The sequence below is a fragment of the Schistocerca piceifrons genome, chromosome 2 (assembly GCF_021461385.2).
Source record: "Schistocerca piceifrons isolate TAMUIC-IGC-003096 chromosome 2, iqSchPice1.1, whole genome shotgun sequence".
Taxonomy (NCBI): Eukaryota; Metazoa; Arthropoda; class Insecta; order Orthoptera; family Acrididae; genus Schistocerca; species Schistocerca piceifrons.
The window spans coordinates 547,752,465-547,768,088 of NC_060139.1; the positions used below are offsets into that span (position 1 = coordinate 547,752,465).

At 40.2% G+C, this 15,624-nt stretch overlaps 1 protein-coding gene across 1 annotated transcript in view; it reads right to left on the reverse strand.

Annotated features, from left to right (window-relative positions):
* LOC124776735 (glucose dehydrogenase [FAD, quinone]-like) overlaps nucleotides 1-15,624 on the reverse strand; it is a 203,366-nt gene that overhangs the window by 50,963 nt on the left and 136,779 nt on the right. The window contains exons 6-7 of the mRNA XM_047251855.1: nucleotides 9,100-9,270; nucleotides 2,195-2,348 (exon numbers count right to left, since the gene is read on the reverse strand). Of these exons, the coding sequence (XP_047107811.1) occupies nucleotides 2,195-2,348; nucleotides 9,100-9,270 (325 nt within the window). The remainder of the gene's footprint in view (nucleotides 1-2,194; nucleotides 2,349-9,099; nucleotides 9,271-15,624) is intronic.

Sequence of the window (15,624 nt, forward strand, 5' to 3'; positions counted from 1 at the left end):
CACATCTGCCCCTGGAAATGTCTTACAATTTAAAACCTGGTTCCTAAATCTCTGTCTTACCATTATATAATCTATCTGATACCTCTTAGTATCTCCAGGATTCTTCCAGGTATACAACCTCCTTTTATGATTCTTGAACCAAGTGTTAGCTATGATTAAGTTATGCTCTGCGCAAAATTCTACAAGGCGGCTTCCTCTTTCATTTCTTCCCCCCAATTCATATTCACCTACTACGTTTCCTTCTCTCCCTTTTCCTACTGTTGAATTCCAGTCACCCATGACTATTAAATTTTCGTCTCCCTTCACTACCTGAATAATTTCTTTTATCTCGTCATACATTTCATCTATTTCTTCATCATCTGCAGAGCTAGTTGGCATATAAACTTGTACTACTGTAGTAGGCATGGGCTTTGTGTCTATCTTGGCCACAATAATGCGTTCACTATGCTGTTTGTAGTAGCTAACACGCACTCCTATTTTCTTATTCATTATTAAATCTACTCCTGCATTACCCCTATTTGATTTTGTATTTATAACCCTGTAATCACCTGACCAAAAGTCTTGTTCCTCCTGCCACCGAACTTCACTAATTCCCACTATATCTAACTTAAACCTATCCATTTCCCTTTTTAAATTTTCTAACCTACCTGCCCGATTAAGGGATCTGACATTCCACGCTCCGATCCGTAGAACACCAGTTTTCTTTCTCCTGATAACGACAACCTCTTGAGTAGTCCCCGCCAGGAGATCTGAATAGGGGACTATTTTACCTCCGGAATATTTTACCCAAGAGGATGCCATTATCATTTAATCATACAGTAAAGCTGCATTTCCTCAGGAAAAATTACGGCTGTAGTTTCCCCTTGCTTTCAGCCGTTCGCAGTACCAGCACAGCAAGGCCGTTTTGGTTAATGTTACAAGGCCAGATCAGTCAATCATCCAGACTGTTGCCCCTGCAACTACTGAAAAGGCTGCTGCCCCTCTTCAGGAACCACATGTTTGTCTGGCCTCTCAACAGATACCCCTCCGTTGTGGTTGCACCTATGGTACGGCCATCTGTATCGCCGAGGCACGCAAGCCTTCCCACCAACGGCAAGGTCCATGGTTCAAGGGGGGGAGTGTTCATTTAATGAAGTGAATGTTATAAGCATAATATCATCATAAGTTGAGCATTTTGAGCATACCATTAACTAAGAAAAAGGCAGAAAGAGGAAGATAAAAATGTTAGAGAAGGCAGGTGCATATAATGTATCCCAACAGCAGGAAAGAACTTAAACCTAATGTTAAGATTTCTCTCTAAACATCAAAAATACTTACAGCAACCACAGTTCTCTCAAGCATGTTTCCTTATATGTACATCTCCATAATTCTTTTTCCTCAGTTTGATGAAGGATAATACAAAAACTTCAACACTTCTTACATTATTTGATACAATTACCAGCTGTAATTCCACTTTTTGTTCTGAGCAACGAAAGATTTCAAACTATTTTTGGTCATTTTAACTAAAAATTTTTACTATTTTCTGAGCTTTTGTAACTATTTTATATTGTCTTTAAGCAGAGATTAAGTTGGACTGCTATGAATTCATGTTATTTATGTTCTGCATGCAGTAACTAGAGATTCTAGATAATCTTAGCTGGTCAAAAGAGTAGAATATTTTTAAACTATCCGTAACTGTATTATCAAACTGAGGAGCCCAATGTTATTAAAGAATCTCGCAGTTTCTAAAAGTTCCCCCACACTTCACATACTTACCCTCATTGTAACTATTGGAACAGTTATAGCTGTCGAAATACAGTACAAATTTTTAAAAGGCTTTGTCTGAAAGCTAGCAAAGTTATCAGTCTTGCTTATGTGCCCGTTGACATTAATACCTCTACTATTCAGTGAGTTGTTACCTCTACTGCTAAATTATTTATATTCTGGCAGAACTTTCTACTAACAAAGTGCAGATAAAGTTATATAAGCTGCCATTTTCTAAAAATGAAAAGAGAAAGAACTACCAGAGGCTTACACTATAAATTGCTGCTGAGAGAGAGAGAGAGAGAGAGAGAGAGAGAGAGAGAGAGAGAGAGAGAGAGAGAGAGAGAATAACATAATGTTGTTGGTTCATTGTAAATCACAAAACGGCTTCAAAACCTTCATATAATTCCAACAGTTTTTCTTTGTTGTGCTCAATGTATCATCTACTTGCCTTTTCCATTAATAAAATACGCCCAAGCTGCTGATGGTGAAACAATGTCAAGTGGAGAAAGCAATAATGATGTATTTAGTACAAGCAGATCAGGAGCTGTTGCTATGTGATCTTGAAGGTTGTGCCCAACTGGAAGATCTTGCAAAACATCAATCTGATGACAAGAAAACAATGATAAGAGATTAATTGAATTGTAAACTGTTATGCAACAGGCTGTTCAGAATTTAAGTTCCAATGTTTTATCAAATCACTGCAATAAATGGGGTGCACATGTGTGTCTAGCAAGTACACCAGAGCATAGTTACAAACCAAATGACTGTTTCACATGCTAGTTTGGTGTATATTTTTCATGGCATATTTTTAAACTATATGTGTGTTTGTACAATATGGTCTGTGATCAGTTTTATACAGGTGTTGTTCAATGTTGTCTTCAGATTAAAGTGTTATTCAGAAGGATTGGTGGAGTCTCAAAAAAAAGCTCCCATGTAATATAACACAGTTATTATTATAAGCCTTTTTCTGTTACATGCCTTAACTCACTGAGTTTACTAAAAGGTATTTATGAATGCTCACTATGTCCACGCATCTGACAGTTCACACCAACCTACGCATACTCCAATATGCCTGCGTGTATGTTTAAAGAAAGCAATTTCACACCATAATGTTTTTCTTTTTCTCTGAAAAACCTTACACCAAAGCTCTGTAATGGAAAATAACAAAATGTTACACTTCTGTCTTCGATCAACATACTGCTGATTATGGAGGGATGCCAACTCTGCAGGCAAACAAGTTGGAAAAGATAAAATGGACATAAACCATCATCATCATCATCATCATAATCATGGTGCTGAAATGAAATGATTGTATGGCACTGTTGGCTGGGAGGCTCCATTCAGTTCGGCTGCCAAGTACAAGTCTTATTTCAGTTGGCGCCACATTGGGTGACTTGCGTGCCGATGATGGGGATGAAATGATGATGAAGACAACACAACACCCAGTCCACGAGTGGAGAAAATCTCCATCCCGGCCAAAAATCAAACCCAGGCCCGCTGCATGGGAAGCAAGCACATTCCCATTCAGTTAAGCAGGTGGACGTCATGGTGCTGATGTCAGCCGATAGTGAATGCAGTGATCTGTGTTGAGAAATAAATGAACAGAGTAAAAAGATGTAAACTCCATCTATAAGCCCTGATGGGCCCAATGATACTGACCAATTGCCACATTTTCCTCTGCCAATAGGACACTGGATGGGGTATGGATGGGCATGGGGTCAGCAAACTGCTCTTTTAGGTATTGCCAGTTTTCCTGACCTGGAGCCACTACTACTCAGTCAACTAGCTCCTCAAATGGCCTCACATGGCTGAGTGCACCCCATTCCAATCCTCCCACCAAGGATAAATCCCTCGCAGTACCAAGAATGGAATCAAGGTCCTCCACATGGTAGTCAGCCACGCATACTATTCAGTAATGAAGGCAGACTAAATGAACAGAGAACCATTAGCTTTTTGTATTATGATGTAACTCTCAGCAAGAATGTATAAACAAGTCAGTATTGTGTACTAGGGTTTGTAAATTTTGTTGTTACTTTTTTGTTCTTAAACTGCAACTGCACAACCTGTCCAAATATCCTTTTAAGAGCAATCAATGGATGAATAAAACTACTACTACTACTACAATTCTGAGTCCCTGTTTCTGGCCTGTAATCATTTCATTGCAGGTAGACGAGATACTGAGGTGTGCTGCTTCACACACCACCACCTTATAGTTTTTAACCTGCTGAACAAGATATCAGAGAAAGAGGATATGATTACAGGGGCAACATGTCCAATCTGTCACCATGGAAGTTATTAATTAACAACTGACTGACCTCCCAAGGGAAGGAGATGGTGTACCATCATCTATCAGAAACAAATTGTTAACATCTTCACACTGCAGTGGCAAAACCTGTCAATATTTAGATACATCTTTTATGTTACAGTGCAAGGAAGGAGGATGGGGTGCTAACTGTTGTTTCCATTACAGAGGTAATCTATTTCTAAAACACTGAGCATACCATCTGTAAATGAAGTTGCCACAGGATAGTGTCTTTTGAATACCTATTAAAAATAGTGCAGTACAAACAAGACTGATTAAATTCCAGATCACCGAATGTTACTCCCGGGCATTCATTTTTCCTTCTCAGTGCTGAAAATTCTGCCTCCTTGTAGAATCACGTGGAATTAATGCACAACACACAATACAGAATTAACCTTACAGTGTTTCTCCTTAAACCAGTGCAACAAGCTTAGCCACAGGTTCATCCATTACCTCAAAACCAATTCATGCAATTATTCTGAATATCTATACCTACAGTTGGGTAAAAGGTATAATAAGTGGTTCAATAAAACGAAAATGAGAAAAACTTCTTCATAAAAAATGTTTAGAACAGTCAACAAAGAGAGCTGTTATTAATGAACATGGGTGAGTCATTAAATAATGTGTATCTTATTACAGATCTTTCTCTGAGACACTTACAGAAATGCTTGTAGTTTATTTTTTGACATAATAACTCTGATTAGCAACATTCTTGGCTTAAACAAGTTTACAGATACCTACAAAACGAAAGTGTTTGTTGTGGCTCCTAACCATCTTCACGCTATCCCAGTGACTTCACAATTATTTGCAAGCATCTTATCCCACAGACATTCAGTCAAATGTCCAAACAAGTGAAAATATGATGATGGGCAGTTTAGGCTATAAGGAAAATGTTATACATGTGATATTTCAGATCATATCCTTATAATGTGCAATGATGTGCAACTGTATGGAGGTGTGCATTCTTAAAGCAGAGCAGTACTTGAGAGAGAAGTAACCACCCTACTGATTTGATAGGCCTCAACTGCGTTATCAGCATGTCACCATAGCAAGCATTCATCACAGTGCAGCTCATTCCCTGGTACTGCACCAATTAAACAGAGAACCGACTCATGGAGATAACATCTTGGACCTACTGATAACAAACAGACACGAACTTTTCAATTCTGTAAGCGCAGAACAGGGAATCAGCAATCATAAGGCCGTTGCAGCATCCCTGAATATGGAAGTAAATAGGAATATAAAAAAAGGGAGGAAGGTTTATCTGTTTAGCAAGAGTAATAGGAGGCAGATTTTAGACCAACTAACAGATCAAAACAAAAATTTCTGTTCCGACACTGACAATGTTGAGTGTTTATGGAAAAAGTTCAAGGCAATCGTAAAATGCATTTTAGACAGGTATGTGCTGAGTAAAACTGTGAGGGATGGGAAAAACCCACAGTGGTTCCACAACAAAGTTAGGAAACCACTGCGAAAGCAAAGAGAGCATCACTGCAAATACAGCTTCGCTGCAAACGCAGCCAAAACCTCTCAGACAAACAGAAGCTAAATGATGTCAAAGTTAGCATAAGGAGGGCTATGCATGAAGTGCTCAGTAAATTCGAAAGTAAAATTCTATGTACCAACTTGACAGAAGATCCTACGAAGTTCTGGTCTTACATTAAATCAGTAAGTGGATCGAAACAGCATATCCAGACACTCTGGGATGATAATGGCATTGAAATAGAGGATGACACGCGTAAGGCTGAAATACTGAACACCTTTTTCCAAAGATATTTCACAGAGGAAGACCGCACTGCAGTTCCTTCTCTAAATCCTCACACGAACGAAAAAATGGCTGACATCGAAATAAGTGTCCAAGGAATAGAAAAGCGACTGAAATCACTCAGCAAAGGAAAGTCCACTGGACCTGATGTGATACCAGTTTAATACTACACAGAGTACGCGAAAGAACTTCCCCCCTTCTAACAGCCATGTACCGCAAGTCTCTAGAGGAACGGAAGGTTCCAAATGATTGGAAAAGAGCACAGGTAGTTCCAGTTTTCAAGAAGGGTCATCGAGCAGACGTGTAAAACTATAGACCTATATCTCTGACATCGATCTGTTGTAGAATTTTGGAACATGTTTTTTGCTCACGTATCATTTCATTTCTGGAAACCATAACCTACTCTGTAGGATTCCAGATTGTGAGAGACCCAAATCGCTTTATTTGTTCATGAGACCCAGAAAATATTAGATACAGGCTCCCAGGTAGATGCCATTTTCCTTTACTTCCGGAAGGCATTCGATACAGTTACACACTGTCGCCTGATAAACAAAGTAAGAGCCTACGGAATATCAGACCAGCTGTGTGGCTGGATTGAAGAGTTTTTAGCAAACAGAACACAGCAAGCTGTTCTCAATGGAGAGACATCTACAGACTTTAAAGTAACCTCTGGTGTGTCACAGAGGAGTGTTATGGCACCATTGCTTTTCACAATATATGTAAATGAACTAGTAGATGATGTTGGAAGTTCCACGCGGCTTTTCGCGGATGATGCTGTAGTACACAGAGAAGTTGCAGCATTAGAAAATTGTAGCGAAATGCAGGAAGATCTGCAGCGGATAGGCACTTGGTGCAGGGAGTGGCAACTGACCCTTAACATAGACAAATGTAATGTATTGCAAATACATAGAAAGAAGGATCCTTTATTGTATGATTATATGATAGCGGAACAAACACTGGTAGCAGTTACTTCTGTAAAATATCTGAGAGTATGCGTACGGAATGATTTGAAGTGGAATGATCATATAAAATTAATTGTTGGTAAGGTGGGTGCCAGGTTGAGATTCATTGGGAGAGTCCTTAGAAAATGTAGTCCATCAACAAAGGAGGCGGCTTACAAAACACTCGTTCGACTTATACTTGAGTATTGTTCATCAGTGTGGGATCCGTACCAGGTCGGTTTGACAGATGAGATAGAGAAGATCCAAAGAAGAGCGGCGCATTTCGTCACAGGGTTATTTGGTAAGCTTGATAGCATTACGGAGATGTTTAGCAAACTCAAGTGGCAGACTCTGCAAGAGAGGCACTCTGCATCACAGTGTAGCTTGCTGTTCAGGATCGAGAGGGTGCGTTTCTGGATGAGGTATCGAATATATTGCTTCCCCCTACTTGTACCTCCTGAGGAGATCACGAATGCAAAATTAGAGAGATTCGAGCGAGCACGGAGGCTTTCCGGCAGTCATTTTTCCCGCGAACCATACGCGACTGGAACAGGAAAGAGAGTTAATGACAGTGGCATGTAAAGTGCCCTCCGCCATATGCCTGGGTGGCTTGTGGAGTATAAATGTAGATGTAGATGAAAGCTCTTGAGATCTCTAAAGATTGTCAGCATGAGATTCCTGGTGGATATCAGTACCCTGAATTTGTTTTTAACTGGTGATAATGAGATTTTCCAGTCCTCTGATTACTTCTTAGTCTATTGTATCCAAGACATATCTCCTGCCATAATTTCACCCATGCAAGCATCCCCTTCATGTGCATAATGGCTCAAGTGTCCCTGAGACACCTGTTTGATAAGCATCGATGTGATTGTCAGGGAGATACCTCAGTACCCACCAGTTACACACTTTCTATAACCAAGTCCATCATGGATATATTGTAAGCTAAACTATGACCTATGTTGAATTCCATGGAAGTTCCATCAACAATGAGGCTAGTCTATGTTTCATTGACTCAATTCACATGCTCCACTTCAATATTTTTAGCTGATCTTTGGCTTTCTATAGTTTTGTTTTAAATTTTCCCTTTATGTAAACAACTGGACAAAATCTAGTTAGTCTTTGCATCACTCAATTCATGGCAGTTTATTAGGGATATTGCTGCAAATTGTGGTGTATACAATAATGGTTGGCATTGCTGGCTGGCATGCTGGAGGTTGCTATTTCAAACATGGCCACCAGCAATTATACATTACTTAGTATTTATCGTTTCTGGAAGGTTGTTGAAGTATCTTATGTTTGTTTATTTTGGAACAGAGCAGTATTTTGGAATACTTGATGTCTGTACGAATAGCTTCACTCTTCATCCAGGAGTTCAGTTCTGTTCTTGTTGTACATTGGAGTTTTTAATGAAGTGCTAAGTGTTGTATTTCGTTGACAACCCTACTTTCAGATTTGAACTTGAGTGTGGTCATTATGTGACAATATCTACAAGACAATGCTAGTGCAACAGAACAATATTAAATAGAAGATTAATCCATTATGTAATCTGCTTCAACTTTTTTATGTTGTATATAGCTTTGCCAAGACACCGGGATGCCCTTCCTCCTAAATAGCCTGATAGTCTCACTTCTTCCAAACCTTTCCTGCAATTTGCATGGGCTATAACCACTCTCCAAAAGCTACCACGTGGGCCATCTTATATTTCTAGCTGTACCTAATGCCACCTGATAAGAGGTGTTTTCTTCATATTTATTATTTTATAGAGATATTCCTTTGCTAGCCAATAAAGCCATAGTTGCAGTGAAATATCTGGACCCATTTTTATGTACCACCTTTCTCACTGACAAAGTGAGACACTGCCTTGTACTTTCAGTGATAAATGAATCAGAAAATGGAATACATGGAAACAGATAGTGTAAAAGCTTCCTAATAAATATACAATGGAATACATATAGTGGAATGAGTAAAGACAACAACTAATTGTATAAGAGAGAAGTTGAGAAGCTGATTAGCACAGTCAGGCAGGAGAACTCATAAAATGCTCCTCTGTATTTGTGCTCTGGTGAAGACTGCAATTCAAAAACCTGAGCTATGATGTCAAATTATTTTTCATATAACTGTCAGCTGGCCATTATGTTCATTATATGGTGAATTATTTTGTTTCTTATTCCATTGTTAAGGAACATATTTTGTTTATTTTCTTTTATTTTTAATGACTACTAATTCTTACTTCATAGATAAACCTCAAAATACCAATGAGATGATAAAGAGACTGGACTTCATTTCTGACACGTTATAAGAAAACAATTGCTTAAGTGTACACACAAAAAGTAGACAAATGTTACCATATTTTCTTCCAAGTGTTTCTTTGGTCCTATTCCCGATAACATTAAAAGTTTTGCAGAGCCAATAGTTCCAGCAGATAAAACAATTCCTCTGCGAGCCTTCACAGTGAAGTTCTTTTTAGACTGCACATACGTGACTGCATTTGCTTCATATTTCATTCTGAATAATATCTGAAATCATTTAAACATAATGAAAAATAAAAAATGGAAAGTCAGGATGGAATAACAACAATATTATAGAAAGGACAGATCGTTACTCACCATATAGAGGAGGCATTGAGTGACAATCACAAGACTGCTAAATATTTAAATGTTCATTGTGCTTACCTGTGATTCAGTGCCTCCTCTGTATGGAGAGTGGCAATCTCTTTTCGTAATACTGCTGTAATGAAAAATTAATATCATCAATTCTCAAGTTACAAAATAACAGTTACCCAATTACATTAAATGACTGACTGCATACTGTTTAGCTAATTTTAATTCATGACTGAAGATCTAATGACGCACTAAAAAAACTGAGTGTTATAGAATGGTAGTACAACATAACTTTCAGACACACTTTTTTAGCATTCATTCACTGTCTCCGGCAGATCCCATCAAAGAGGAGAACCTTCTGTGACATGCAGTGAGTCAAGAAATATAGTAATATACAGAAAGGTATCACCTAAAATTAATTTGTATACCATATTAATAACAAACTATCAATGCACTGCAAATGCTATTCATACTGTTTCCATCTATATTTAATCTAGTAAATTAGTAATTCAGCTGCTACTTTGATAAATGCTGCTGCCTCCTTAGTTTTATCATACAACTGCTGTTTATCTGCTATTAGAAGCTTAATGCTTACTTAATTACAATAATATTTTCCAAAAAATATTTTACATCTACAAATATGGAGTCCTATTTATACAACATTATTACTTGTTATACAACTTTTTTAAGAAATACGGCTACTTGCGATGTAGGTAACAACAGTTTAATTAATTCAGAGCATAAACTTTGAATTAACAAAGCATGCTATCAGTCTGAATCACAGGAATAAATAAATAAATCCTCCATTCATTCCATAACTCATTCATTCATTCAACATGTTCTCTCCATTCCAGCAAGAAGGTAAAGCTACAGGGAAGCAGAATGAGACAAAGTATACAACAATATTACAAGGAGACAGGACTGGACAAAGTACTGCCAATAGACACATAAAAAATTGGAAACATTTACACTAGCTTTTAGAACTGTTCATTCCTTTTTCACAGAGAAAAGAGGGATAGGTTGCGAAAGCTTTGAAAGGAGGGAGACAGATCATTCAGATCCCCAGCTGAGAGACCTCCACCTCTTCTGCGGGTGTGGGGACACAAAGATGAAGAGCCAAGTATCAGAGAGTGTACGAGGTCAAAGATAGTAAATGGTAAGTCTACTAACTCTGAACACAATAAAAGATATGCTCGTGATAATCCAACAACTATTTATTAGAGCATTGTGTGACAGCATAAACATACGTAGTACAATACTGGTTAGTGATATGTACAAGACTGCCAGCTGGACATGGCACTTGGCAATATAAAGAACATTTGCCTACCAGGAGCTGTTGCCTATTGGTTGCAGGCAACTGCGTAGTGTCCATGACTGGCATTCTCTGGTGGGGCTCTGGAAAAACCAAACAGCATGATATTCAAGTGTGTGACACATGCCACGTTAGTGGTGACAGAGGTGTAATAATGTTTGGGTTACTACACTACTCCTTCCTTGTGGGTGGGGGCAAAGAGTGATCAGATGAAAGCTCCTCTGCAATGCACTGATGACTAACATACCCATACACCTAGGAGCAAACAGTTCCTGGTGTGCATGGATCAGCGAGTGGGAGCAGAAATGGTGCGAGCATGGTCTCACATGTTTTCCTCCTGCTCCAGGAGAGGAGCTGAAGACCCTCCCCCCCCCCCTACCCCACGGGCAGTGGTCATGTCAACATTGGACTCAACGCCAGGAACAGTGAGCTGGGGAGCCATAGCGTCCAGCGGTAATGTTGGTGGCACTAGTGTAGGAGGCACCTCCATCAGCATCAGAAGTCCCTGGACAGGCACAGGAGGTGCCTGTGGTTGCGCTTAAGAAGTCCCAGTATACATGCTACAACCCCCCCCATCATGAGAAAAGGCACCACAGGGGCATATAGAGGCCAACCTGAATTGCCTGTATGGGGCGTGGCCACTGACAGAGCAGCCAGAAATCATGTTGGGAGGGTGGGTGGGCATGGCCTGGATGGTGTGCTGCCCACAGTGAACAGCAATGCCGATGGAAGAGGCATTGGTGCAGTGGTCTGCAGAGAGGTGTCAGCACCTGACCAAAGGCACAACTGAGTCTACTGACATCCCACAAGATGCTCGTCTGTCTGTGCCATGAACACATGGCTCCCTTACTGACTGGGATGATGTGTGGAATCCAATGCGGGTGTTGTCTGAACTGGAGTTCTGGGAATTGGGTCCACAGCTACTACTGATGCAGTCCTGGAACTAGTAATTGGGAAATCGTCAATAGTTGTCTTGCTTCTGTGACATCAGTGGCACTGCAAGATGCCTATACAGCAGTAGGAGATGGACCACCATACATAGTTGTTGGCCATGGAAGAGTTTGGCTGGCCTCATGCCCCTGATTGGAGTCACTCTGTAAGAAATGAAAAGAGTATAAGGGTCTCTTTCACAGAAATTCCATGACATATTTGCGCATTTGTGTTTTGAAAGACCACATACCACTGGATTGCAGATGAGAGGGAGGTGCGGTGACATGGCGGATGCCACTGACTCAGCAAAAAACTGAGGATCATTGTCCAAAGCAACCATACAAGGTAGACATTCAAAAGAAAAAATTTCTGACAGCGCCTTGACTGAAATATCTGCTGTGATAGATGGACAACAAACAATGAAAGGAAATTTCAGAAAAGATCATTAAGCGACAACCAAAAAGTTTCTAAAAACAGGTCCAGCAAAGTCAATATGGATTCATTCTCAAGGTAGTGTGAGTGCTGGCGAAAGGGAGAAACAATGCCAGGGGCCACTTGTCGATTTGAGCACTTGCAGTATGTTGTGACCAGGAGCTCCACCTTGCGATCAATACTGGGCCAGAATGTGTGCTGACGTTACAACATTTTAGTGTGGCATACTTCCCAATGACCTTTATGTAATAGGTTGATAACCTCCCTAGCCAACATTTCTGGAATCACATCATGTGGAGGACCCCCTTCCATTGACAAGAGAATGACATCATCCTACAGGGAAGGATCATAACAGAGAGCATAGAAGTTTCACAATGGGTCAGATGCCCAGACCTGTTGACTGTCAGGCCACCTGTGTTGTATCATGACCACAACTTGTTTAAGCATTGGGTTCACAGCTACTGCTGATGCAGTCCTAGAACTAGTAATTGGGAAATCACCAATAGTCTGTCTTGCTTCTGTGTCAAAAGGAAAACTCAACACTTCTTCCCCCCCATTAGCAGCCAAGACAATGTGTACTACAATGTAGGGCGGAAATTGATATCTCAATTATATCTCAATAAAAATAAGGCCCAATGGTGAAGGCAATGAGTAGCTTCGTCAGGTAAAGAAACTGAAGGATGAAACAGGGAAACTAAACGTTTATGGTCTGTGACTAAGTGGAATTTTGTACTGTATAAGAATACATGATATTTCTTTATGGCATAAATGATCACAAGGACTTATTTTTCAACTTGTGAATGGTGCTGCTGAGCTGTGTTGAGCGTTTTGGAGACAAAAGCACTAGGTTGCTCAGGTTGGAAAGCTGCGAGGCAAGGCACGGAGCATAATTTATTTGTAAGCTGCACAAATGCATGCTCACAGGCTGATGACCACTGGAGAGGAATATTTTTGTGAAGCAACTAGTGCAGGGAGTGAGCCAGAGTGATGGCACCTGGAAGAAACCTGTGATAGTGTGCTATTTTACTAAAAAACACTAGCAGTTCCCGTAGATCCATTAGACAAGTCAAAACCATTTTAGCAGCGACATAGTGTTCCAGGGGTGTAACAACTTACCTGGAAAGTTCATGACCCAGATTGAAAAAATTATGAATTAGTAAGATTATATGTAAAGCCTATGGTTTGCAAAACTGCAAAGAGAGAATGGAGGTTATGTAAGTGTTCTTCTGTCGTAGTGTCCATCACTACAATATCATCAGGATAGTTGATGCAGCAAAGAACCTCCAATGTTGGTTGCTCCAAAAAGCATTGGCAAATAGCTGGGACATTAGCCACCACAAACATTAAATGTTGATATTGATAAAGCTCAAAAGGCATGTCACAACAAGCAATTATTTTCATATGTCATTAATGAAGCATGCAGGTAGGCCCCAGTGAAGTCAATCCTGCAAAAGAATTGGCCCCCCAGCCAGTTTTGCAAGTAATTCATCAGTTCAAGGCACAGGTATGTGCCAGTAACAGACTGTGCATTGATGGTAACTTTAAAGTCTCCACAAAGTCAGAGCTGACCCAACAGTTTTTTGACAACCACCAATGAAGTAGCCGCACCCACTTGTTAAAAGTGGTAAATGATGCCTAGTGATGTCAACCGATCCAGTTCAGACTTAACTTGTTCACATAAGGACACAGGTAAGGATCTCACCCAGCAATAACACAGCTGAGCTGAAGGTTTAAGTGTGATGTGGACTGTGAAGTTTTTCACACAACCTAATCCCTCAAAAACAAATCCAAAAATTCAGAACACAATGAATCTATGTCTTGATAAGGAATATGATCTGATAGTAGATGTACAGTGTCAGTAACAGAAAAGTCAAAAGAAACGAAAGCATCTAACCAAACAAATTCTCACTATGAGGACCATTAACAACCAAATATGTGATAGAATGGACGGCAGATTTCTCAGTCTTGGCAACAGTAAATGATCAAGAACAGGAATATGTTGTCTACTGTAGTTTAACAGATGGCGTTTGACAGGAAGCAATGGTATGGAGGCCAGCTTTGTACATGTCTGAGAGCTGAGGAGTGAAACTGTCCACTTGCAGGGATAATGGGTTATTCAGCATAAACACTTCAATAAAGAGCTTATTCTGATCTGTAGACATGATGAAACAGAATCAATGCCAAAGTCCATTTGTTCTGAGGAAGGCTGAGAACAACAAACTGATGCAATGCAGCTTTATTTGTGACAGTCGTGGCACAACACCCACTGCCTGGAGCATGCAGCTCTCTCAAATGTTGCACAAAATAAGAGGGACATGACAGAAGTGCTGCTTGTTGTTGTTGTCAATGGGGCTGTCAATTGTGGCCAGGTTTCCTGGTTTGAATAGCATCAACATCCTCTATACTCGGTGACCCCATTGCTATGCACTGATATGGCTCACTATCAATGACTGCGACACCCTTCACACTTCGATTTGGTGGGCGTGGCTCACTATCAATGACTGCGACACCCCTCACACTTCGGTTTGGTGGGCCACAGCACGGGAGACTTAAATGGCGCGAACAATGTTTAGGACACATCCTTACAGTGAAGGGCACTCTGATGAGCTTCCTTATTGAGTACCAGACAGATGATCATATTTCTAACTATGGAGACTGCATAATATTATTTGGAAGTTTTAGTAATAATGGCTCAAAACCTGCAGTTCTGCTGCCCAAGCCCAATAACACTGATGTGACTGCTTGTGGTACTAGTAAAGTTCTATGTGAGTGGCAATGATATGGGTGTGCTTGCAATGATAAGAAGATAACAGATGACACATTTCATGAAAGCAGAGTGGAGCTGATTCCTGCAAAGGGGCCAATTGACACTACAACTGGTACATGCAAGGAATCCATGATAAAAAAAAAAGGCCTTACAAGTGTCCTAGTTCATCATCCTAAATGCAACAAAGTAGTGGCAGAGCCATTTTTCATAAGCTTCTCAATCTTGAACAGTGTCACTGTAAGACAAAAATAGCAACAGGTGCACCTAGCAGTCACCCTAGCCATGAGTTTTTTCGATGCAGCTGTAGTAAGTTGTTGCTGGTGGAAGAGTGACTAAGTACGACCTCCATGGAGAAGTTCCATGAAAAAACAGTGAATGAAGTTGAGCACACAAAAGTTCTCCTCAGTGCCAGGTGTTCTAACTCCAGACCCAATAAAATACATGGTTGTAAGAAACCATCAACTATTTATTTGGTCACAGCATGACAGTGTAAACATAGATAATACAATACCATTTAGTGACATGTACAAGACTGCTGGCTAGAGCTGGCGCGCAGTAATATAAAGAACATTTGCCCTCCAGGAGCCACTGTCTATCAGCTGCAGGTGACTGAGTCACCATTCACAATCAGCAGCCTTTGGTGATGGGCTGGAGCAGTCAAATGGCACGATACTCACAAATGTGTCACACTTGCCACAGTAGTGGCTGCAGAGTTGTAGTGATGTGTGAGTTATTACTGTAAGCACTCAGCCAGCTTCATGAGAGATGAAGATGAAATTGGTAAATAAAGAAAGAAATGCTACCAAGAAATGGGTAAAAGAGGGGGGAG